Source organism: Rhizoctonia solani, chromosome 1 (assembly GCF_016906535.1).
Source record: "Rhizoctonia solani chromosome 1, complete sequence".
NCBI classification, from domain to species: domain Eukaryota; kingdom Fungi; phylum Basidiomycota; class Agaricomycetes; order Cantharellales; family Ceratobasidiaceae; genus Rhizoctonia; species Rhizoctonia solani.
Window position 1 is genome coordinate 2518029 of NC_057370.1, and position 24584 is coordinate 2542612.

Genomic DNA, 24584 nt, shown 5'->3' on the forward strand with positions numbered 1-24584 from the left:
ACATCTTTTAACGCGGTTGCTATCAAGAGCAATGATACCGACCTAGCATCTATGTGCGACATTGTTTACATAACCACAACTACAGAATTTCTAGCCGCAGGTACGAAGATATAACATGCTTATTCCTCTCAATACAAAGTACATGGTATACAGTGACACAATTAGCAGTGACACCTTTGGATTAGAAGTAGCCAGAACCCAGGGAGTTTATCATCGGTAAATCAAAGCTAAAAATCTGGTAACGATTGGCTAACTAATTCTCCTTAGGAAATATTAGGAAGTATCACTTATAGTGCTAGGTGGGACACTGGTACTATTTCCCAGGCAAATATATCACATGTTGGGTGCCATTAATCCACTATGTTCATCCCAGTGTGAACTCTGAACTTTCGCTCTAGATTTAGCGTTTAATCACAAGCTTTCACACTGGCAAAATCGACAGACAATTCTAACCTGGACTAGGGTGCAGATGGATCGCTCGGGCTTGAGCTAAATTCGCTCTCGATCATGGACCATCTCGTCAATAGCACTGGTAACTTGAACTCGTGGAGAAGACCACTATTATACAACATCTTTTCTCAGAACCCCAAGACACCAAACTTTATTGCTTTTCTGTTTGAGAGACCAGAGCACGAGTCAGATACGGATACTGAGGGCTCATTTACCATCGGGTAAATTGGAACCAGAATATGAAGCAGAAACCGGTGACGGAAGCTATACCTACTTGGCCCAGAATTAACCCTACTCGTTGGTCAGTACTATCGATGGCTATGATACCACAGGCGCCATCCCGCACACGTTACACAGTGTTGTGTCTGTGGCACCAGGGGGAAAGCCGTTCAATTGAATCTCCATTTTCTCCGAAGTTCTCCAGGGTTCTCCAATGAGGCGACTTAGCTCTGGGGTGCTCCAGAGGACGCTGGAGATGTTTGGAGATGTTTACTCCAGATATCTCTAGAGTTAAGTGGTCCTTTTGGAGAAACAGACGATTTTTGTTGAGCGTGGCCTTGCTTGACAGGTACTTCATTAATATCATAGACCATTTTTATCATGGTTTACTGATGCTAGATTACAGCGGCACCAGTTACTCGTATGCATCTGAAGAATTTTGCAAGAATGTGTAGTCGTCGATCCTTGGCGCTACCTTTTCCTCGGTGCTGGGCCAATGGGTAGTGCCTTGCAGGGAAGAAGTAAACTTGGGACTTACAATAAGCGGTCGTCGTTTCCCGATTCACCCCTTAGATATAATTTCCCACTTCGTTGTTTTCCAACGACACCACCACTTGCTATGGGACCTTCATACCCCAGTGCTTCCCGGCGGGGCGGCAAAGTCTCATATTTTATTGGGCAATATATTTCTGCGCAACGTCTAATGTCTGTACGATCTTGGTGACTTTGAAGACGATCACAGTACCACTATGTGTAACCCATGCATCAAGCTTCTTTCGATCACGGACAGGACCACTTCGTCACAAGAATTTCATAGAATTCGTGACGGATTGGCAAATACGGCAAACAACATATCTAACGGACGGGGATCCTCGGGATTGGTGTTTGGGCTATCCATGGTCTCCGCTTCTGCGATCATGCTTAATCGTTTAATGCGACATGCTGAAATCTTTTTGAGCCTACTTGTTGTCAGTACCACGCTGCTCGTCCTCGGAATTGGCATTATGGCTTACTATATGTTTTTAAAGCGCAAACGAAACTCGCCTACTACAGGAGACCCCGGTTTAGGTCCCTCTGGCTTCAATGAGTCGCCTTCGCCCTCCTGGTGCTGCGTATCAGCAAGTGCAATCGGCCAGAAGCGTTCTTGTTCCTTGATTGCCTATCACGATTCTGGTAAAGTTTTGCCTTGTGGTAAATTTTTACTTGGTTCGGTGTCACTTTGTACTATGCGCATGGTTCAGTGTGCCACGACATATGTTACACTACGCCACTCTACTCCTCGGATTTCAGCCTTAGACATGGGGTAATGTAGATGATATTAATTAATGAAACATAAAGTACAAAGAAAATGCGCCTAAGTACGCCATCTGAGCCAATGTATTCACCGCTTAGGGTTTAGCAAGTAGAGTTGCTTCGATGTTTGTTTGGTTAAATTCGTCTTCTGAATATGCATGGCCCACGAGTGGAGTGAGCGCCCCATAAAATGTTGGACTCAGTGGTACCCCGTCCAAATTACGGATACTCCAATGCGACCTGACAATCTTGTTGAGTTTCGTCATCGCAGCCCCCCTTAGTTCAGGGCTCAGAGGCAATGTTTCTGTAGACTCTATCGGTCCGTGAGCGCGAACCTTCCCTTTCCGTATACGAGGGTTTGTTGGGTCTGGTGGAAGGCGCGGTCCGAACGAATCATCGTTGCTGACATTGATTCTCTTGGAGCGCCTGCTCGGATTCCCGCTCGAATCGCGGCGAGTGAAATTAGGCTTAGCAATAGCATTTTTGGAGGCTGCATCGCACCCCGAATCATCAGAGTTAGTCCGGGTAAAAAACAAGTGAGGCTGAAGAGGCGGAGAGAGCAATACCGCAGGAGCCGGTGGAAGAGGATGTTTGGTATTCTGGGGCCCTAGTGAGTCTAGCGAAAATTCTGAAACAGGTGTCACGCGATGTGGAGCTTCTGCAGCAATACGGAGTCTGTGCATTCGTTCATGGTGCCTTTCTGGATCAGGGGACCATGCTGAGGAATTAGAACCAATATCCGACGACTTGTAGCGACGACCGACGCATCGCGTATAGACTCCACCTTTGAGCTCAGCTGGATCTTCATATAACGATGTACGTTGGCTCCCTTCCTGGTTAATATTCCTGAAGGTATCCAATAACCCCCCAGTCATCGCGAGTTTACTGCTATCGTCTGCCTTAACCTTGTCTGCGATGTTCCTACGAAGAGATACATGCCGAGAGGCTGAGAGAAGTGGGGTTGATCGGAAACTTGATATTGGCGAAGGAAAGGTTGATCCAGTGGTGGGTGACGCAACAACCATTCGTAATGTTTTTGGAGATTGCATATGAGTAGGCAATGGATGAAAACCAGAGCTAGAGTCCTGGGTTTGAATTTCACCAGCAGGCCACTGATGAACGTGAGTCCAATATGTCGACGGGGGATTAAGGACACTCTCTCCACTGGGCAAGTTAATACTACGACTTCGTCCGGACAGTGATTGAAACCAACTTCGAGCTCCCCGCTCGTCGGAGATGCAATTCAGTGATGCCCCTGCCTCCCCATTAACAGAGACTTCTTGGATAGGGTAGTAGCCGCCAGAGCCCATGCTAGATCGACTGTGTATGCGGGATGCATCCACCCAGCTGACTCCGATTGATCGCAATGCTCCGATTGTATCATGTTCATAGCTGACGCCCTCATATGGTTTTCCACCGATATCCAGTCCTTCTGGGTCTGGTTCTCCACCACGTCTGCAACGATTGATACATCTTCCATAGGTCCACCCTACTAGGGTGGCAATAACCAGTACAGCCAGGATTATAAACAGGGGCAGAAGTGTCACAACGTTGAATGTGTCATCCCCGGAAGTTATTGGTCCAGTAATCCCCGTTTCTTTGCTCGGACTGTCGTTGATTGTTTCATCAATTTTCGTGCTAGAAGAGGGCGATTTGTGGGATGTTGAAGAAGGAACGACTGTAATTGAGCTCAAACTTGTAGTTCTTGTGGGCAACTCGTCTCCAAAATCAGCCGTTTCCATTTCAGCGGTACTGGTCGAAACAGGAGTATCAGTGGTTGTAGGATTGACTCCATTCGGTCCATATGGCCACCAATAATCGAGGCTGGTTGACTGAGGCGCAAGAGAAGTACGGAAACTGAGCTGTGGTGCAGGTGCGATAGACGTCTGACGAGGACGCAGAGACATACGAGATACCTCCAATCGATTCAATCCACGGGGTTGTTGCTGAAATCGGTCGCGGGCCCTTATGTATCCATTGGTCGTAGAAAAAATACACATGATTGAAATAAAAGCAAGGCATTTATGCGCCATCTTTCTTGGAGCGGTAGGATCTGCATAAGCTATGGATCATAAGAAAAGGTTCATTACTGACCTTGGCCGGTACGGGGTTCCAACCACCTAAAGCCAAGTTCCAAGCTCAACGGGACAATTAATTATTTAAAAGTATCAAAATATCGTAATATGTTTCGATAAGTGAAGAAATGACAGTAAGGCGGATAGGGGCGCCGAGTCCGAAATGTGGAACCAAATTTCACTGATAGATAAACAAATCCCGACTTCACGTGACATATCCGAAGCGCTCGCCTCACAAAATATGTTAAATTCGAGTGCATTGACAATGTGACAGCAATTTTGAGAAGCTCAAGAGTTGGATGATGTGGTTATTAAAAGCTCACAAAGAATAGCTTAATGGCCGAACCATAGTGTGCTTGGCTGTTGGGTGAGTTGGTGAATCATTGACAATCAAGGAGACTGTGTTAACCCCAAGCCAGCTCGTACAAAATAACGAAAATGTTTACAACGATAAGTGGAACTACGCAAATTGTTGAGCACATAGCTTCATAATAGTAAATGAGACTCACTCCGTAGCAGTGTTCGCACTGCTCCGATCAGGTTTATCATTTTTGATTTGACGTCAGACCCTCCTTCACCGTAACCTGTGCGATCGTACTGGCTGTACTGTTGACCTGGTTGCTGTCCGACGGATGACCAACCAACTACAATATGCAAAATATTGTCAACGTAGAAGTTACGGTTGCATCGAAGGTTGCTCACTCCTTGCCAGGAACCTCTCCTCGTTAAGGACAGCAACCGCGTTGATTAACAGTAACGACACGTAGAATATTGTTCCTAGTCCCAGCACCATATCCGAATGTTTCTAACCGAATTATTGTACGATAACAAGTAGAGAGAATCTTTCAGAGATGCGTAATCTTGATATGAAGTAGCACGACTCCCAAAATGACCCCGAGTACTCTAAATTTATATGACCTCGGTCGTGTCTGGCAAGTTGCTGTCGTGTAGATACTGTGCTCGGGACCCTGGAAATGTTATGTAACTATCCAGTTTAAGCGCCGGAACAATCCTTGCATCGACTAAAGCCTGATCTACATAGGCAGCCGAGTGACAGGCAGCATGTCTTTAGCATCCGGTAATTGAACAACTGACCACAAATAAATAAAAACGCTCATACATGCTATCTCAAGCCTGCAAAAATGCTCTGCGTATTACCACACAGAGGACGACTATTCCCACCTATCCTGTAATGTACACCACGGTGACCCAACGAGGGTGAGCGAATAGACTGAAGTCACCTTAAATTATTCTAACTTACTTTTACAGAGTGTCTTTTATGCCGTCTTTCTCAGATATTTTTCGTGGTAATTTCTTGAGGAAAGACGACACCGCGGAGGACCAGAAGCCCACCGAACCCCCCAAAGAAGAAAACAATGCCAACTTGTTCGACACTATTGAAAGGCAAGCAGCCGCCCCTCTCAAGACACATACACAGGTATGTCTCAATTATGGATATCAGGCGCCAACTAATGTTGTTCTCAGCATAAATACTCGACCGCAGTATTTAAGATATCTCGGCGCAAGCTTAATTTGCTCGCGAATCAAATTTCTGGCAAGCCCATCGACTCTGCCATCCTTCAAATGGAATTCAGCGACAAACGGGCAGCTCGACGAATAAAGAGCACTTTGTGCCTCGCACGAGACCACGCCGAAATGTACAAGGGACTTGCTCGGAATAAACTTGTTGTCGGTGAGTATATTAACTGGACTCTGGGAGCGTAAATCCATCTTACTGATGTGCGCGCATAATGTAATAGCGGAGGCGTGGGTGAGCAAAGGGGATTACCTCCAGCGCGTGGACCCGAAAGGGCGTGGTCGGATCGGAAGGAAACACCATCCCTCTGCACGGATGTCTGTTGTCTTGAAGGAGGGAAAGACTCATGCCGAGATCCTGGAACAGCAACGAAAATATAAGCTCGGTAGGATTGTCGGAGCAGGTTTTGTACGAGAGGACAAGCCCATCAGGAATCCGGGTCCAGGCTGGGCATGGTAGACATGTAACTCCTGCTACGTGTTATCTGTACACTGCCTATCAATATAACGGGTATTATGATTTTATTCCACTTTAGCGGACAGTATCGAGTTCCGCTCGTGAATCAATCACGTGATGCGTGCCCAAGTATCAAGGCCCGAATCAGACAGAATGCGGAGTAGTGTCTGAGACGACGACCAAGGAACGTGCTCCGCTGTCTTACGACCTTCAATTTTGACTGAGATAGGCTTTGGAACTATTACCCAACAGCGCGGTAATCTCGGACGAGACGTTCACCACGCTTAATGGAAGCGCCGATATTCGGTTACGTAGCGGGGCTTCTTTGGACACTATTGTATTCGCGTGACACAGGTGCTATCCCTTTAGCTGAATACCTCGGAGAATGGTATTGCATATATGGAATACCGCTTGACGATGCCCATATGGGATGGCTAGGTCTCTCTGAGTTTAAAAAGGTAGTTCAGCCGACCTGACCAGACGTCCTTCATCAGCCTCCCACATCTAGCTCGTATTCACGGTAGAGTTATATCCCTGATCCACAAGATGAAATTTGCTGCAACTGCTGCATCGGTGCTCGTATTTGCGTTTGCTGTTGTAGGCGTTCCAACCGCTGGCCAGAAGAGTATGAACGCGATGGCCGCGATTTATGGCTCGCAGGGCGGAGGGATAAACTACGGATTTTCTAGCGGTCAAACAAGATTTACGGGAGGAGATGTGATCAGGGCCTTGGGCTTGTATCAATTCATCGGGAATCTTTACCTCCAACCTGTTATTGGCGTAAACGAGGTAAACCAAGGCGAGTTGATCCATTTCAAAGTATATGCATTGTCTATCATCGATACTGACACCAGAACAGGGAGACCGGGGCCTGCTTCTCTCGGACTAAAACACTACGCTCCTACGTTCCATATCAAAGGTGGTGCACTATACCAGCTTAACAACGAAGTACGTGGCAAGTATATCCCCTGCATTTCAAACGTGGTGTTCACCCATGAGATCCTTTTCAAAGACCTCCGTGCTTTATGCAAACGTTGTAAACGTTACTGAGACTCACGGCTCACACATCGTACCAAAGCTTCAATTATTCCTTGAAGAGAAGCGCCGTGGTATTGGCGGGCGATGGCAATGGCATGACACTACCCTACACTTTGAACAAGGAGAGTGGACAAACCATGGTGCGCTCGTATAGCTTGCCCCTTGGATTATAAACGCTTACTCCTAATAATTAGGATTGTTTCACTCTTGCCGCGATATGAAGGGATCATATGGAATCTATGTTGATTTCAAGTAAGTTCAAGTGGTTACTTTTTTGGCGAAACTGATACTAAGAAACTCCACACAGTGTTACTCAAGAGTATCCTCAGAATTGTGTAGCCATTACTTTTCATAGCTATGGTGACGATGATGCCAATTTCTGAGCTGGCCTAGTTATAGGATGATTTCGTGCTGTATTATTAGCTTGTTTGGTGGTGTACATATTTCTTGGTTTTATTATAACATTTGCATTAAATTCAGAAATGCTTGACTCATGACATGGTTGGGCCAATGAATTTCACAATATTGCACCATGGGTGCTATTCGGGGCCCCAAGCGAGGCCTGAATTGCCTTCAACGTGGGTTCAATCGATCATAAATCCGCCAATCGAAGTCAAGCATTTACCCCCACAGATTGATCCGGGTAAAGGTCAGAGCCGGGACCCCGTAAGTATAATAAGCGCCGTCTCCCCCACATTCATTCGACCTTGGCCCAGCTACGACCATACCTCGAACGAGTACACTGCACATAAAACAAGATGGCACCAAAGGCTAGCCGTGCATCTATTAAAAACCTTCTTAACCTGAGTCGCCATACTATGTGTCCATGCCATGGCGCGAATGCTGCACACCATCACCCGCCGGGAAGTTTGTTATCCGGTATGCGCAAGTACGCGACGCCAATTGACCTACCAACCGAAAAAGAATATGCATTCGAGGTGTGCTATTGTATTTTTCTCATGGTATATGGGCTAATGCGAGTCATTTAGGTTGCGGCGGCCAATTTACGTTTTGGTGAAGGGGTTACGAAAGAGGTCCGGTTACTTGTAGTGTAGTCTGCCTTGTACTAATGCTACATAAACAAGGTTGGGATGGATCTTAAGAACTTGGGTGCTACCAAGGTATATTAGAACATGGCTCCTGATTTTGCATATTCACAGGTTGTTGACAGGTCGGCGTATTTACCGATTCCAATCTTGCGAAGCTCTTGCCTATGAAGATGGTAAGTGGTTCACATGACCCAAGTAGACACGTTGACTCACAGATCGCAGACAATTGAGTCACTCGACCAACACGGAGTCAACTACGAGGTGTTTGAGCGCGTTGTCGTTGAGCCGACTGATTCCAGCTGGAACGATGCAATTGCTTGGTCTAGAAAGCACGACTTTTCGCATTTCCTCGCGTGCGTATCGACAGTACCTTGTATACGTCATATTGATTGACCTTCGATTGTAGGGTCGGAGGGGGGAGTGTGATCGATACAGCCAAGGCGGCCAATCTGTGAGTCTTATTGGATAGTCTTCAATAATACATATATCTGAAATCATTTCAAGGTTCACCGTTTACAAAAACGCGATCTGTTTGATTTCATCAACGCTCCAGTTGGTAAAGGGATGCCTATTTCTGAGAAATTGCGACCGCTTATTGCAGGTAAATAAAGCGCATTTATTTTGTTAATTCATGCTTACAGATTGATGTAGTTCCAACTACTGCTGGAACTGGGTCGGAAACGACCGGTTCCGCCATTGTGGATATTCCATCCAAGAAATTCAAAACAGGAATCGCCAACCGTGCTCTCAAGCCTATACTCGGAATAGTCGACACTTTGAATACTGATAGTTGCCCTACTACAGTTCATATAAGCTCTGGGTTGGATGTAGTAAGTACTTGCCTGGACTGCTAAACTAAAGGATGCTGAGGCCAAGGCTCAAGCTTTTCCACGCCTTGGAAAGCTACACGGCAATCCCTTACACCGAACGCACCCCTCGACCTGCCAACCCGCTTCTACGACCGGCATATCAAGGCTCAAATGATGTTAGTGATGTGTTCTCTACATGGGCATTACGTCAAGCAGTCAAGTACCTCCCGCGCGTAGCGAAGAACAGCGATGACAGGGAGGCCAAGCGTCAGATGCTGTATGTTCAGTTTAGCTTCGTCGCCATATTACTTAATCTGTTCCACCGCCACTCAGACTCGCATCTTCGTTCGCCGGTATCGGGTTCGGGAATGCGGGGGTCCACCTGTGTCATGGAATCAGCTATCCGGTATGTAGAGCGCCAAATGTATGGTATTAGTGTTGATTCGCTTAGATTTCCGGATTCAACAAAACCGGTCCCAAGTGGCAACATCCTGGATACGTGGTAGACAAACCCATTATTCCTCATGGTGTTAGGTAAATGTGTGTTTTATCATATAATCTAGACGTAACTCAATTTCGTCTTTCGCAGCGTTGCTTTGACTGGACCTGCAGGCAAGTCGCTAGTCAAGCCTTAGAACATTACCTAAACATATTCTCGACAGTGTTCCGCTTTACTTCACCTTCTTCGCCAGAAAGGCACCGTGAGGCGGCTGCGATCTTTGCAGGTACCAGCGTTAATGATTCGACGATCTCGAGGCTTTCTGGTACGTGCATTTGGCCTTCGACGGCCCCCATATCCTGACTAGCCTATCAGATGACGCTGTTGGCGATTTCTTGTTTGAGCAAATTGCTCGCTTCTTGGATAATTTGGGTGTACCACGTGGACTGAAAGCTGTAGGATACAAAAACAGTGACATTGAGATGCTCGTCCAAGGTACAATCCCTCAGCGTCGCGTTTTGGACCTCGCGCCTGGGATCGGTGAGGCATTTCTGATTGCTTAATGGTGGGTTATACTGAATGCGCTCCAGGCGATGTGACAGGATCGGACGGTGCAGAGCACTTGACTCGAATCATCGAGGGATCAATGTCTTATTAGGAGATTCAAAGCTTTGTGTTAAGCTTTTAGGACCCGAATCATGTTGTAGTATGACTGTCAGAATACAATGAAATGTGATGTGTGTACGTGCGTTCCGGTGGCTAGAGCATTGAGAGGCCCAACCCTGTTGCTGCTCTAATGCCCCTGCCACGCGCAGCATATACGCTAATACCCAAGCAGCTGAGAATAAAGCCAACAAACCTACACAAACTTGTTGGTTCTCGGCGCACAGGTCAACCAAAATAACCCACCTGAAGAAAGCAACCCGTGAAATGCTGCGCTCCTCGTTGGCCGTCCTGGATGAAGCGAAAATCGACCTCAAAACAGCAGGTGATACAGGACTACGCTTCTTCTCATCTGGAGGAGGAACAGGCAACGGGGTCGAAGGCGCTGAGGACGGTGCGTAACGGGGGGTAGAGGGCGGAGTCGTTCGGCGGACAGGAGGTGCGGTGCGCTGACGCTTACTGCTGTTGGAAGATGCTTGGGAAACACGACGGCCAGGTTGGGAAGAGGATGAGCGTTTAGACGAGGAACGATAGCTTTGAGGGTAAGGGTTGTTGCTTAATGGGTGGATAGTAGAGGAACCTGGTGATGTGTTGACGGAACAGCTGAAATCAAGCATCAAATCTACTTACCTGAGGACGACATGGACATTGTGGTTGTTAAGATCAACAGATGGCTATACAGTGGGGACGAGTACGTATACGGGCGGGTCCAAATATTTCGGCATCATCATCTACGCGAGCTTGAAAGTCGGACTACAAACCAAGATGCTTGGGTTGAATATATCACTGCCTTTTGAGTGAGTGTTCGTTAGGAGGAGATTATTGGACCCGTGCGTACGTTTATAAGGCAAATCAGCTCATCGCATAAAAGATGTCAGAAAAGATTGACCACCTTGAGGTTCGAACTCAAGACCTCATCCGACCACGTCCAATTATGTGAAGGATGCGTGATAACCAACTACACCAGGCGGCCTTACATATGGTCTCTTAAAGATTTTATACAAAGTAAAAAAAGCCTAAACAATGGTACAATACAGCCTTGAGTACTACGGTAACAAGTAAATGTAATCATTTCTTGCCATAAAACCGCAGTCCGGTCGGCAGCGTTTTTGGTAATTAATCCACCAGGAGCAGGAACCTGACTCATATGTTCCTAGACCAAATTGACAGCGAATGATGCGCGCACATACCCCAGATGCATGGTATGCGTCTGCATCAGTGGCATTGGCAAGTCCAGAATGAGTTGCCGCGACTCCTGGTGTTTAAGTGAAGCGAGTGTTCATGCGGGTGGCGGCTCACGTGTGGATAAAACCACCAAACAATCACTAGAGAAAAGAAATCGAGCCTAAAGCATTTACGAAAGGCCTGTAAACTGGCCTACGGATACGCTTGCTTGGTACTCGTGTACTGTGTGTAAAGATTTTTGTGTTGTGATAGGCTTGGAACATCAATTAGGAATTGAAATTGAGATTGGTTTCGGACTTGAATAAAATATGCAAATTCATTCAATCATGGCTCGTTTAGCGCCAACACGTCTGCTGCTGGCAACCACTAGGTAGCCACAATACAATGCCGAAAATTCGCACAACCCGCACGAAAAAGCCTCCTGAAGGGTTCGAGGAGATCGAGTCGGTGAGTGCATTTGGAAAAGCATTAATAGCTCATACTTAAACATTATTTAGATCCTCGATGACTATGCGAAGAAGATGAGGGACGCTGAGAACGAGTCGCACGAGGGCAAGCGCAAGTCCGAGTCTCTATGGCCCATCATGCGTATCTCGCACACCAGGTCCCGCTATATTTATGAGCTTTATTACAAACGCGAAGCTATTAGCAAGGAATTATACGAATGGTTGCTCAAGGAGGGCTATGCCGACGCCAAGTAAGTTGACACATTAGTATCATTGCCAACTAACTAACTGGCTTGCGCAGTCTGATTGCCAAATGGAAAAAAACGGGGTACGAAAAGTTGTGTTGTGTTCGTTGTATTCAAACACGGGTAAGACGCCCACTCGCCACATCCCCATTGTGTAACTGACTTGCTTCCAGGACATGAACTACCAAGGCTCGACTTGTATTTGCCGTGTTCCGAAAGCTCAGGTAAAAGAGGGCACTGTTGTTCAATGTGTTCACTGCGGTAAGTATCGTTATTTTCGTTCAGAAGCGATTTCGGCTAATTCTCGTTCGAAAGGGTGCCGTGGTTGTAGCTCGGACTCGTAGTCAACTGTGCGTTAGATAGCGTTTTTGAAAGGACTCTGTTGTGTCATTGTAGTTCTAGTTTAATACCAAACGAGATATTCCGTACACACATGAGATTGTATGTGGTAACCAACTGATTGGAGAGGACTAGTCCTGGATCGGCCAAGGAACGACGAGGCTGGAAGCAGCGGATTTACACAGATCGAACTGGCCGTGAGTGAAGTATAGCCGCAGCACAAGACTTCCGGTAGCTAGTATTATTCGGGCATTCTCAGAGCGAGAGGCAAGAAGCGCAAGTCAAAATCGATCGCCAAGCTCGGGCTTGTCATTGCGCTATAGGAGAGTGGACTGATAGGGGCTCGTGCCTTGTGAAGCCGGGAAGCAATATGCCCGTGGTTCCTGAGTCGACGATATGTTTGTGGCTGTTTATTTCACTCGAATACATAAAGAGCCAGTGGTAACCCCACTTACTCACCACCTCGCAAGACACCATGGGTGAGTTTTCCGACGTAATTCTGGGGGTTGGCCATGGCCTAGTCAAACGAGCTGCGCGCGAACAGGCAAGTAAATTAAGTCGCTATCTGGGCTCGGAGCATACTCACCGACTGACAGGGTGGTATCTTGTCTGGAGAAAATCCATCTCATTTCGACACTGCGAATCCTATAAGGATATGGGTTATTCAACTGAGTATGACCGGCCTTATTTTGTCCCAATTTCTACTAATTATCCTCATGACAGTCCTTATTGTCTGCATGACCCAAGGATTGGCCCTTGTGTTGGCAAAGCTGAAGCAACCGCGCGTTATTGCCGAAGTCATCGGTGGCATTCTACTTGGTCCTACAGCTTTCGGCCGCATCCCCAGTATGTCCATACATTTGACTCCAAATTCGTAGCTCATAGTGCGGTAGACTTTTCAAAGACAGTGTTCCCTCCAGAATCGCTCCCATACCTGAGCTTGGTGGCCACCATTGGTCTTTGCTTGTTCATGTTCGTCATAGGTAGGTCTTGCATCTCTGCTCCAACATGATCGGAACTCACTCGCGATCAGCCATGGAACTTGATATTGCGGTTATTAAACGGAATGCCAAGGCATCTACAGCCATTTCGGCGGCTGGTATGATTCTTCCCTTTGGCGTGGGAGTTGCAGTTGCAGTTCCCATCTATCACCAATTTATCGACCCGGAAAAAGCATCGTTTGGTCATTTCCTCTTGTTCGTTGGTGTTGCCATTTCAATCACTGCATTCCCCGTGCTGTGTCGCATTTTGACGGAATTGAAGCTCTTGGGTAAGTATTTTAGACCCGTTTGGGAGTGCTCGACTGACGCACTTGTAGACACTCACGTTGGTGTGACTACCCTGTCTGCTGGTGTTGGAAACGATGTTGTTGGTAAGTAGCTGAACGTTATATTCAGCCATGATATTAACCATAGTGCAGGATGGATCCTCTTGGCATTGACTGTTGCCCTTGTTAACGCCAGTGAAGGACTCACGGCACTATATATTTTGCTCACTTGCGTCGGATGGATTCTCTTTGTTTTGTTTCCTGTCAAGTGGGGATATCGATGGCTTGCCAGGTACAGTGGAAGCCTCGGAAGCGGTACGCCTACACCGTTTATGATGACTGTCACCATGTTATTGGTGTTCGCGAGCGCCTTTTTCACCGATGTGATCGGCGTACATGCCATCTTTGGGGCCTTTATAGCTGGCTTGGTCATCCCAAGAGACAACGGCTTTTCCATTGCTCTTCTCGAAAAGATTGAGGACCTAGTCTCCATCTTGTTTCTACCATTGGTAAGCGCATAACACATGCTTTTGCTGGTTCGAGGTTCTGACTACGAATTCTCTGCAGTACTTTACGCTTTCGGGTCTCAAGACCGATCTGGGTCTCTTGAATGATGGCACCGCGTGGGGATATACTTTCTTGGTTATCGTGGTTGCTTTTCTTGGAAAGTTTATTGGCTGCGCTGTCACTGCGCGCCTCATGGGTTTCAACACTCGCGAATCCGGAGCGATTGGGATGTTGATGAGCTGTAAAGGGTAGGAGTATTCAGTGCTTAGTCCGATATTTGCTCACATTCGCATAGACTCGTTGAGCTCATTGTGCTTAATATTGGTCTGGCGGCTGGAATTCTCGACACCAAGGTGTTCTCGATGTTTGTTATGATGGCGGTAGTTTTGACCTTCATCACATCGCCTTGCACGGTTTTGTAAGTCCTCGCCGATTCTTCTATTTCTACATATTAACCAAATTGGGCGTAGCATCTATCCAGAGCGAGTTCGTCAACACATCTCAGCGAACAAATCTTCTAGCGAAGACCCAGCTAATATGAACCACCGCCGCTCAGTTGCTGGAAATGCTACCGGCCCTATCTCACTAATGACCCGTTTCACCGTCGTGTTGAGCAAAATTGAACACCTGCCGGCTGTCATGACTTTAACCCAGTTCTTACAACCCCCTCTCAAGGCGTCGTTGGCTAAACCTGCTTTGATTGGTACCTCTGACGAAAAGATGGATCTAATGGACCCAAGCAGCCCAATAATTTCACCTCTTCCTAGTAATACACCCCTCGTTTCCGATGGGACCCCTCGTGTTACCATTGATGCGCTTCGCCTGATTGAACTCACGGAACGTACCTCAGCGGTCATGAGAGTTACCGCTGCCGAAGAGCTGATGCACCGCGATACTTTGATCAGCGTCATGCGCACATTTGGACACCTTAACCGAATCCCAGTCTCTTCGGCACTTTCTATTGTCCCTCAGGAGTCATTTAGCTCTAGCGTCACCTCCCATGCTCGCGAAACCAATGCTGATCTCGTAGTTGTCCCATGGAACGCCGCTCCCTCGGCTATCGAAGAGATCCCACAAAATAGCAATGGAGTGGCTCCTCAAAACCCATTCGATGCTATCTTTGGTGGTCGTTCTGCTGCTGTCGACAAGGCTACAGCATTAGGCTATTCGCAATTTATCCGCCGGGTCTTTGTCGAGTCCCCAGCAGATGTCGCACTTTTCATTGATCGTGGACTTTCACCTCTGGAGACCAGCGCTACATACGGCCAGCACATATTCTTGCCGTTTTTTGGAGGCCCTGATGATCGCCTTGCGCTCGCATTTGTCGTCCAGTTGTGCGCGCACCCTGCCGTTTCAGCAACAGTTATGCGTATGAAGAAGACTGACGGCCTTGAGGAAACGGAGACTCGGGCCACAGATGTGAAGACTCAACAAGTCGCTGCCACTCTTGCTGCTAACAACATGACCGTTCATTCGGTGGGTGCTACTTCCCAGTTTGATACTGATCTACTAACGCTCGTTCTTCAGATGGGTCCTGATACAATCTATCCGCAAAATACCACTCAAACTCGTCTCCAGTCTGAAACCGCTGATAACTTGTTTTGGACTCAAATGGTTTCCTCTTCCGATGCGCAGTCTCCGGCGATCCAGGGTGCTCTTTCCCGTATTACGTTTGTCGAAGACGAATCTCCCACACCTTTGGCCGGAATCCTGAAACAATGCAGTAATGAACATGACTCTGCTGTGGCGAGCAGCAAGGCTTTGCTTGTAGTAGTCGGCCGCGGACGACGATTGGCGGCCGAATCGCATACAGATGAACTCCGTGAAATTATTGCTGCTTCCAATGCGTCGGGCACAATTGGTGGTGAGGTCCGAAGGACTGTGGGGGATGTTGCCACTGCCTTTGTAGCTACGGGCGCCAAGGCAAGCCTATTCGTTCTACAGGCTTCGGATAATGTTGGAGATGATTGATTTAACGCCATTTCGGGTCTTGTCCATGATGTTTACTTATTTGCTTGTTTCTATACTCATGACTGTAGCATCGGTTGGTATAATCGGATATCTTTGAAGTCTATACGTATCGTACATACAATCCTCGTTTCCGTGCGAGATAATCAAGAATCATTTTGGAGAAAAGAATACAATGTCTAGAACGGGTAGGTGCAATCTGTGCTGGGACCTATCCGATGTAGTAAACTGTCCAAATCCATCCAACAAACTACTGTACAGTTCAAGTCCGTGTGGCGTCGGAATTTACTCATTCAGCCGCGAGTTGTTATACTCTACCAACTCCGCAAACGAGACTTGCGTTCCACCAAATATGTCCAAGGAACTACACAATAATGCAGGGTTAGCTCAAGCAGGCTGAATGAGGTTAGCCACCTCAAATAGGAGAGTTTTGTAAACAAAAGGGGTAAAAGAGAAACCCACCTGCCAAAAGTTAAATCGACACGACCATGCGACAGGCGCTCCACAAGGTCTAGATCTGATATGTCTGCAAGCACCCCCGATCAACCAGTGCGAAATACCAATGGAAAATAGCCTCACCTCGAGCGCCACCTGCATAAGTCACGGGAATAGTTGACCACTCGCCCAACCCTGGAATTGTATGTGGGGTCAGTGCTGGGTCTACAGCATCAGAAGGTCAAACTGACTCGTCACCAAAGCTTCGTCGATTCCCTGACAAAGCCCCTCCACATCCGCAGCGTGTATTAGAAATTCGCTACAGTATTTGGACAGTAAATCAAGCGATGCTAAGATAATATTTACATAAATTCCCGCTTATTGCGCAGATAGATCCACATACCCTTGTTTACTTCCATGTCCGTGAGATCTTGCCATTTGTTCATTGCAACCACCCATTTGTCACCGGATTTTCTACAACTGGTGACAAGAGCCGGTTGTCAGCACGGAACAAACATAGAAAGCAAGAGCGAAGAAGGGTTAGCTACGGGATCGTTCGACATTACCCGGGGAGTAGTGCCCGGGAACGTAAGAATACCGTTCAGGGTATAGGCAAGGAGAAATTCGAGAAAACGATAATCAAAAAGGGTAGAAGAACTTTGCAGGGTAGAACGTGTGCTGCATTTAGCCGAGCAGGGGTTCGCTGATGTACACGCATGTAATGGGCGCAACGTACACCAAAAAAGAGGGGAATGGTGTGCGCAAGGAACGCAACAGAAGCCTAAGCTCGGAGACGGCGCAAACCAAACAGGGCTTTTAGGTGGTGAAAGATCTTCATGTATACCCCCAGAATGGAGTGGCAATCAAAAAGAGGGGAACACCAGATCCTGGACTTTCGCATACTTTTCAGAAGGCAAAAGGAGGGTAGGGCGGGAAAAGATGAATAGCTGTGATTATGTGCACCAAACTTACCTCACGTCCACGACTAGCCTCTCTCGGCCGACAAGACGGCAGAGCGATTGCAGCCGTGGGAGCGAGAACCGCGCGTTAGGGAAGAGGTAGGAAGTGACAATAATCTGTTGTACAGGTGGGGAAAGGATAAGGGTGCGGTCCGCACGGAACGGGGTGAAATTTACCTTCGATGCGCCAGCGTCGAGCCACTCTTGTGCGTTGGCCTCAGTGATTCCTCCCCCTATCTGTAATCCACCTATGACGACCGAACATTAGGGTTAGGATAATGTCACTGCAACCTATTCCAACATCCATACCTCGCCATGCCGCGAGCGCCTCTTTAGCTGCAGAGTCATTCCCGGGGCCTAATTTGACAACATGACCACCCTCCAGTTGATTCATTCTGTAAAGACGAGCAAAGCTTGCTGCAGAGTCGCTACAATAGTCATAGATCAGAAATGAAAGATGGGTTGATGGATGATAGATGTTCGTCGGTCAGGGAGAAAAGGGGCGATCAAAGTGATTTCAGACTCATGTGTGGTTGGGCAGCAAGCGGAGGTGCACATACGTTGCAACAAAGTTTGTCCTGAGCTCTTCTGGGTTGTTGCTCAGAGTCCCTCCAACTATTTGCTTTACATGACCGTCATGCAGATCGATACATGGTCTAAACACAGAGCGATGAGTAGGTGAGGATCTGCGACTGCGACTCATGGTAGTAGGTTAAGTAGAGAAAGATGAGGGTAGTGGTGCTCGAGCACTTGTGAACTGGGAGAAAGAGGGAAGTATGGAGATGTCAGCGTTATGGGACCCAGAGGTGGTATTTAATGAACGGAGGCGAACTATAAGTATTCGCGTGGCATACACAGAAGATTCAGGTTCCCGCAGAATCAGAACATCATTGGCAATTATGTGATTACATCAGACACAAGTACATGACTGATCGGCTCTTCGAGGCCAAAAAGGCAAGGTCGTTACATGGAGATCTCGGTTAAGTTGGAATGATGTCTCTTGTAGTTGAGTTTATCGTATTCACTGTTAATTCGGCGAACAAAGTCGGCCGGAGTATGTCCATCCTGAAGAACCAACCATGAATTTCAGGTCACCAATAGAATAGGGTGTTCTAGGGACTCACATCGCATTCTTTCCACGTGCTGTCGCGGATACATCGCACCTTGCCGTTGATAATTATCGTGCAACTTGTCCTGAGGCGAGTCCATGAGGACCACATGTGACAAATACAATGAAACAGGTACTCACGTTATCTGGTTGCGTTTCGAATACTCCACACTCTCGCGCAGCAAACGCTTTCCTTCGTCTCCGGCCACACAAGCGCCGATGCCACTTTTATCCCAGTCGATCCCAACAACCCGGGCGCACTTCCGGCTGGCATCCTCCAACCCGATTTGGTTCCTCCCATTATAGTTGAGACATCGCAAAAACGGCCACCATTCGTCATGCGAAGACGTATGAGCGATTGCACAAAGCTCGTGTATGTTTCCGGCACATTCATACTCGCCGTGCATGCAAGTGACGCCATATAGCGGTTCCGAGTCGTTCAATCTGTGTTCGGACCCGCTCAAAATGACATATATCGGCGAGCTTTGGTTACGTACTTGCCAATAAAAGCAAGTCCGATGTCAATCTTGTCGCTAACTTCGGATACGACATGGTTGAACACGCCCTCGCAGAGCAATGCATCGGGACATCTGGAACCAGTCAGGCGATTAGATTCTCCGAATGCTGCGTATTTTATCGGCATACCTGCTCATTACTCCTAGAGTAATCTGAATGAAATGAGCCTAGAACGCCCATGCGAAACAACGTAAACTCACCGGAACTTTGTAGTCATCGGAGAGAATAACTGAGTCATCTTGAGAAATTAGTTCGGGTATAACTGCGGCCCTTGCAAGTAGGGGAAACAAGAGCGCAGTAAGGAGCATTGTGGTGGTGAATTAGGCCTATCTCAATTACTATGACGCCATTCCACGTGATACTGCCTTATGCACACGTGACTGTCCACGGAACCATGAAAACACGTGCCGGCGCTTGTGTCGTGTTATGTTTGGAGAGTGGCTTGGAAAGAATCCCTCCCACCCAGATTATGATCTAGCGTCATGCTTGTACTTATCCTAAGCTCATATCTACTATTCCAAAATGTATACTCTACCTATAAAGCTTTGAAGCCACCCAAGCCGCCTCGTAAGGCAAAGAATGGAGTCGATCGAGCTACAAAAGCAAAACATTCTCGCAAGCGGGAGCTCAAGGGAATGCTCGCGTGCTGGATTGTCTGGGTGAGTTTATCATAGACAAATTTAGATTTTTGCTAAATTTTCGCAGTCATGTTGGTCCATTGCCGAGTCTATCGCAGATCGCACCATCGCAGTGCTAACACCTTTCTACTCTGAGATCAAGATGTTTCTGATCTTATTCCTCATCATCGGCCGCTCAACAGTAAGTAGCACCGTGTAGTGCATGCTTGCTGCACCTACCTGAAAATCCAACTTGCAGATGGCGGAGCCTATCCTCCTCCACGTCATTCGTCCACTCGTCAAGCCTTATTACGTTTCGCTCGATTGGTTTCTTGATATATTTACATCCCTCGCAGGCCTTGCAATCCTTCTCTTCTCATCGCCTCTTGTCTGGATCAAGATTGTCACAAACCACGCATGGAAATTTTTACGAAAAACATTTTCAAGCTCTGCTTCGCTCCCCCGACCTGGCAGTCACGCAGTCTCGGCTTCTGATGGTGATGAGTCCCTTACCGAAGCAAATACTCCGGCCGAGTCAACAGATGCCACGAAGTCAAAGCAGCCAGAACCTGAACCAGATCCACTACAGCGCTTCGTCCCGAAAACCCGAGGGGCACTTGCACAGCCCGACTCAGATGAGGATGATGTCCTGTACAAGAACCCATTACGGGATGAACCTCCACCATATGGCGTTCCTGTTGATATGCCATTATCCAGGGAGCGGGACTTTCCTCCGGTATTCTCAACTCCTCGTCGGGCTACTTCCCGTGTTCGTGGTGAAGCCGTTCCCTATGGTATGGGAACACCCGATTACCGGCAACCGTATGACACATCTATGGCTACAACGGCTTCTTACCGCCCGGACTCGGATATGAGTGCATCTTTTGCGCTGTCGCCTAATAGCACCCAGGAGATTTCTCATGGAGCAGGGGATCTAGCGCCCGATCCGGATGTACCGGCATTTACCCTTGCGACCCCTGAGCATCCTCCAGTTGCAACCCCAGCAGCTCCCACGGTTCCTTCGTACTTGCAGCCTCGAACACGAGCTAGTCGGGCAAATCTAGCTCCTACTAGGCAGCGCGTCGATAGCTATGCGGACCGACCAAACCCTCGAGCGTCTGAATTCTTGCAAGGCGAACGTGGTATGACGTTTGCGGACAAACTTAGGGAGACCAAAGGCTTGACTCCAGATTTGGGTGCTGGCGCATCGTATCCCGCTACACCATCGCCTCCTCACTATGGGCCTACTTCTCCTCCCATGCAACCCTCTCCTCCGCCTGTGGGCTTCAACAGCCAATATCCCCGTGGGCGCCCGCAGGCCCCCATGCGCCCATACGCCCCAATCGTCCCCGTTGACGATGGGTATGAATCCCCACCACGTAGCTCGGCAGGGACTACGACCGATTTTATCCAAGGCTGGCGCCAGCGGTCTGCGATTCCAGTTGACACTAAGCCCAAGCGTCAGGGGAGTGGTCCGGGTGCATATTCGTACCAGCCGGCTACAGGCCCATACGCAATGCCTGTCCCGTCCATCCCGCATTCGATTGTGTCGCCTGTGGCTAGCATGGCGCCATCCATCCCTCCACCATCCGTTGCGCCGTCCTTTCCAACACCCTCAATAGCTCCTTCCCTTACACCCTCCCAAAGTATCTCGAATATTTTTGCTCGCCCAACGCCGACCTATCCTCCGGTCGCCGCATACCCCCCAGCACCAGTCGCCTCTTACCCGCCAATTCCATCTCACCCCCCGGTAACCTCTCCCCCTACTCGTCCGCCTACAACTGGGCCCCAGCGCCCATCCAGCACCACCCCTTCCCATCCGCCTACTACGACAACCGGAATGGGTCTTGGGATTCCTCGCCGTCAGCGCTCTACGCGCGAATTGCGTGCACAGGCTTGGGAGCCCAAGGAGGATAACAGTGCTGCCGAAGCCGAGCGACTGGCCGAGGAAGAGCGTCGAGCAATCGAACAAAAGGAAGCCGAACGTCAAGCCCAACTGGAAAGACAACGTCGCAAGGTCTCGGATTCGGGCCAGTACCAACGTTCTGTCAGGGGCAAGAAACTCACTGGAGAGGTTCCGCCTACGCGATCCAGGCCATCGAGGACGCGATCACGGGCGCCTGGTGATGAGACGGATGGGCAAGGAAACTAAGGGGCTATGAGGTGATGTGGATGCGCGACCATGTTCGGGATCGCGTCTCGAGAGGTTGATGCAGAGAGAAAGTATGTGGTTCAAAAGGGAAAAAACTTGCAAGGGAAACCCGATGCCCGGGATGTTGATAGGGGGACTCTGAGTCAGCGGTGACGTTTGGGTAAAAGTGATGTGTTGCTGATTCGCGGGTTAAAGCCGGCTCTCAAACCAGCAAGGGTGGACGGCAAAAGCTCGCTCCTGAAGCTCCTTGCCAAACGATCCACTGAGGAGTTTGCTTTGGCTGCCTAAATTATTCTCTCCAAGCTACCTAAATCTGCATCCCATATATCGCTTCGAAGATCTCCAAGCCGGCTCAAGGACCACATCAGCCGTCAACCTCATCTCCAAACATCACACCTGTCGTCTCGAGCCTACTTGCCCCGGATTCACGTCATGTTACGAACAATTAGATGCCCACGACGATGAATTGACAATCCACTTTTGTATACATTTGGTTTATTGGTCCACAGTGTTGAAATCCATCCTTTATATTCTCATCCCCTTCATATTACTATATTATGTGCTTGAAGCCTTTTGTTCTACTCATTTACGGAGCTTATCTTCTTTCGCCGTTAGTTTTGGGCTGTACTTTATATATATTAGATGTCCTGGTGATTTATACACAAAATTTTACCTAAATCACTGATCCTCTTGGAAAACATTCTCGGGTACAGCAACACTTCCAGCGAAAAGTAGTCTCGCTGTTCGTGTGTATACAATAGCCTCGGGTCTTGTGACCCCGTCAATATTGCCAATTTTGACACTTGCAGATGCGGTACCGGCCGGATGAGCGATCGTCAATGAAACTACATCTCCAATGTTCGCGGCATGTGCGTGGGTTGGCGAACTCGATACGCTTTGTACAATAGTACCCGGAATAGCAACTGCGGACGCGAGCGCGGAAAGCGTCGTCGCGGGTACTGTACGATGAATGTTACCCACGCTCACTGCTCGGATTATCATATCTGCATCTTTCCTGTCGGTTGGTCCAACCAGACAGACCTTGGGCGCAGCGCTTGACAAGGGTATCTTCGCATGTGTGGCTCCGGCTGCTCTGATCCTTTCGATAAGGTCCATTAAATCCATGTCAGCGTCGAGAGTGACAGGAGAAGATTCTATAGTGTGTTTTGAAGACGCAATATTGAGTAAACGATCTGCATTGACGAAGATCACGGGCAGACCCGTATCGATGATCGAGCACTCGATCTGCAAGCGTTAAATAGTATGCATAAATGCCTAATGGGTGGATTGTACTGTACCTCGTGACTCCCAACGTGTAAAACATCCCTCGAGTTTCCTGTGCGTAAAGGAGCTGTGGGGATCGGCGTTTCAATGACTACTGGAGCACCTGTTCCCGGAACACCGGCGATGACCGCATCCCCCCCTGTGACCGCCACCAGAGTTGGCTTGGTGATTGAGGAATCGAGTGTGACAGGGATTTTGGCCGTTACTACCAGGCCATTGTTTGCGGCTAGTATGCGTATTGGAAGGGTCATCTGTGGTCTAGACTTTGGGTTGGCTTGCATAAGTTGACTGAGAATGGGTTCATTCTGCACGAGGTTCCAGTTGATTGCTGTCTGGATCGGTTATAGAGGTCAATGATCGATCAGTGCCAGTAGGTTGTACACACCATAGCGGCTGCGGAGACGAGATTACCGCATGTAGACCCCCAGTCAAGCTCAGGCTCCCGAACACCGACCTACGTACCGATGTATACGTATCAAGCATGTAAAAGGATAGAAACTTGAAGAATCACCTGGACAAACCGATACACTACATCCCACCCTGACTTGCTTTCTCGTGCCTTGGCAATGTCATTAGCCCATGGAACACCTGGGAAGGCATTTGGCGAATCTGATGATGGGTGCTGTGCTCCTGGGGCATGTAATATCGCTACCTTGGAGAGCGATGAGATCCCTCCGCCCATTCTATGAAACTTGATCAGTTTAGATGAGAAACATGCGGCTATATGCGAACCCATCTATCTGGCGGCCATCGGGGTCGGGGGTGCCTTTGACTTTTCTAGTACTCATAGTTGCGCGTAAGCAAAGTGAGCCTACCCATAGCAGCAAGTATTATTCTTTCACGGGTAGCATGGGAAACATGAGCAAGAGCACTGTCCTGTAGGAATAGTCCTTTGCTACTAATCCGTCAGTCAACTACTACAAAACCGGTTGAAACATACCTCGTCCCACCGCGACAGAAATGAGCTGCGAGAAAACGCTGCATACGATTGTAAAAATGTTAATGTGTTAATGAGTGTTGTGTTGGCGGGGGGACCACGTGAGAGGTCCAAGTCCTGATACGTACAATGTGACTTTGTGGTGCACGAGTAAAAAGAAAGGCCCTAGCCGGATTCGAACCGGCGTTACCGGAAGACTAACATAATCAGAATCCGAGGTGATAACCACTACACTATAGAGCCTTTGTTCGTATACCGGCAATACACAATCTATCTTCTATAGAATAACTCAAAGTTATATAAAATAAAACGGGCTTGCTACTCCAATATTTCAATGACTCACAAACTCAGATGGACCCTAAAATTGGCTCTTCAGACCAGTTCACGGACCAACTCGACGCCAAGGGGGTTTTGTGTATGCGTAATCATGTGATAGCGCTGAGGATCGCGAACCCTGATGACGCGCGGTCACAATGAGGCGTATTAGCCCCTGTCTCAAACTGTTACTTACCCTTAAGCACCTGTAGGACTCAGTTCACTGTTTAATTGGGGTTATTTTCTTGAATATTCCGCACGCAAATTGAACAAATT

At 48.2% G+C, this 24584-nt stretch overlaps 11 protein-coding genes and 2 non-coding genes across 13 annotated transcripts; 6 read left to right on the plus strand and 7 right to left on the minus strand.

Annotated features, from left to right (window-relative positions):
• Positions 1-2057: 2057 nt before the first annotated feature.
• On the minus strand, positions 2058-3869 carry RhiXN_04334 (uncharacterized protein; the record flags this gene model as incomplete). The annotated part of the gene is made up of 1 exon (XM_043324151.1): positions 2058-3869. The coding sequence occupies one exon, from the start codon at positions 3867-3869 to the stop codon at positions 2058-2060; it is 1812 nt and encodes a 603-aa protein (XP_043176570.1).
• A 1360-nt stretch (positions 3870-5229) lies between these two features.
• RhiXN_04335 (ribosomal protein L22p/L17e) lies at positions 5230-6033 on the plus strand (the record flags this gene model as incomplete). The annotated part of the gene is made up of 4 exons (XM_043324152.1): positions 5230-5255; positions 5307-5475; positions 5523-5730; positions 5798-6033. The coding sequence occupies 4 exons, from the start codon at positions 5230-5232 to the stop codon at positions 6031-6033; spliced, it is 639 nt and encodes a 212-aa protein (XP_043176571.1).
• Positions 6034-6576: 543 nt separating this feature from the next.
• On the plus strand, positions 6577-7451 carry RhiXN_04336 (uncharacterized protein; the record flags this gene model as incomplete). Its single annotated transcript, XM_043324153.1, has 4 exons — positions 6577-6978; positions 7109-7208; positions 7263-7320; positions 7376-7451. 4 exons carry the CDS (start codon positions 6577-6579, stop codon positions 7449-7451), a joined length of 636 nt encoding a protein of 211 aa, XP_043176572.1.
• A 435-nt stretch (positions 7452-7886) lies between these two features.
• On the plus strand, positions 7887-10023 carry RhiXN_04337 (iron containing alcohol dehydrogenase family protein; the record flags this gene model as incomplete). The annotated part of the gene is made up of 14 exons (XM_043324154.1): positions 7887-8006; positions 8058-8102; positions 8154-8189; positions 8240-8290; positions 8340-8470; positions 8524-8568; positions 8622-8673; positions 8759-8947; positions 9001-9203; positions 9260-9332; positions 9378-9460; positions 9539-9690; positions 9741-9905; positions 9956-10023. The coding sequence occupies 14 exons, from the start codon at positions 7887-7889 to the stop codon at positions 10021-10023; spliced, it is 1413 nt and encodes a 470-aa protein (XP_043176573.1).
• Positions 10024-10124: 101 nt separating this feature from the next.
• RhiXN_04338 (uncharacterized protein) lies at positions 10125-10677 on the minus strand (the record flags this gene model as incomplete). The annotated part of the gene is made up of 3 exons (XM_043324155.1): positions 10125-10224; positions 10275-10608; positions 10659-10677. The coding sequence occupies 3 exons, from the start codon at positions 10675-10677 to the stop codon at positions 10125-10127; spliced, it is 453 nt and encodes a 150-aa protein (XP_043176574.1).
• Positions 10678-10913: 236 nt separating this feature from the next.
• RhiXN_12353 lies at positions 10914-11001 on the minus strand. The gene has a single exon. It is a non-coding gene; the product is annotated as a tRNA-Val (tRNA).
• Positions 11002-11597: 596 nt separating this feature from the next.
• Positions 11598-15988, plus strand: RhiXN_04339 (potassium/sodium hyperpolarization-activated cyclic nucleotide-gated channel 4; the record flags this gene model as incomplete). The annotated part of the gene is made up of 14 exons (XM_043324156.1): positions 11598-11660; positions 11711-11910; positions 11961-12027; positions 12078-12165; positions 12379-12440; positions 12840-12915; positions 12967-13089; positions 13137-13226; positions 13277-13513; positions 13562-13615; positions 13664-14019; positions 14078-14265; positions 14313-14435; positions 14488-15988. The coding sequence occupies 14 exons, from the start codon at positions 11598-11600 to the stop codon at positions 15986-15988; spliced, it is 3228 nt and encodes a 1075-aa protein (XP_043176575.1).
• Positions 15989-16270: 282 nt separating this feature from the next.
• RhiXN_04340 (Histidine biosynthesis protein) lies at positions 16271-18082 on the minus strand (the record flags this gene model as incomplete). Its single annotated transcript, XM_043324157.1, has 8 exons — positions 16271-16349; positions 16448-16511; positions 16565-16615; positions 16672-16770; positions 16824-16894; positions 17393-17627; positions 17689-17807; positions 17940-18082. The coding sequence occupies 8 exons, from the start codon at positions 18080-18082 to the stop codon at positions 16271-16273; spliced, it is 861 nt and encodes a 286-aa protein (XP_043176576.1).
• A 260-nt stretch (positions 18083-18342) lies between these two features.
• On the minus strand, positions 18343-19311 carry RhiXN_04341 (gamma interferon inducible lysosomal thiol reductase GILT protein; the record flags this gene model as incomplete). The annotated part of the gene is made up of 6 exons (XM_043324158.1): positions 18343-18444; positions 18504-18573; positions 18629-18931; positions 18985-19077; positions 19133-19155; positions 19204-19311. 6 exons carry the CDS (start codon positions 19309-19311, stop codon positions 18343-18345), a joined length of 699 nt encoding a protein of 232 aa, XP_043176577.1.
• Positions 19312-19485: 174 nt separating this feature from the next.
• RhiXN_04342 (TB2/DP1, HVA22 family domain-containing protein) lies at positions 19486-21772 on the plus strand (the record flags this gene model as incomplete). The annotated part of the gene is made up of 3 exons (XM_043324159.1): positions 19486-19662; positions 19709-19822; positions 19880-21772. The coding sequence occupies 3 exons, from the start codon at positions 19486-19488 to the stop codon at positions 21770-21772; spliced, it is 2184 nt and encodes a 727-aa protein (XP_043176578.1).
• A 30-nt stretch (positions 21773-21802) lies between these two features.
• Positions 21803-22060, plus strand: RhiXN_04343 (uncharacterized protein; the record flags this gene model as incomplete). Its single annotated transcript, XM_043324160.1, has 2 exons — positions 21803-21914; positions 21984-22060. The coding sequence occupies 2 exons, from the start codon at positions 21803-21805 to the stop codon at positions 22058-22060; spliced, it is 189 nt and encodes a 62-aa protein (XP_043176579.1).
• Positions 22061-22450: 390 nt separating this feature from the next.
• RhiXN_04344 (AcnD-accessory protein PrpF) lies at positions 22451-23844 on the minus strand (the record flags this gene model as incomplete). Its single annotated transcript, XM_043324161.1, has 5 exons — positions 22451-23017; positions 23071-23388; positions 23442-23510; positions 23568-23739; positions 23789-23844. The coding sequence occupies 5 exons, from the start codon at positions 23842-23844 to the stop codon at positions 22451-22453; spliced, it is 1182 nt and encodes a 393-aa protein (XP_043176580.1).
• A 309-nt stretch (positions 23845-24153) lies between these two features.
• RhiXN_12352 lies at positions 24154-24236 on the minus strand. Its single transcript has one exon. It is a non-coding gene; the product is annotated as a tRNA-Gln (tRNA).
• Positions 24237-24584: the final 348 nt, after the last annotated feature.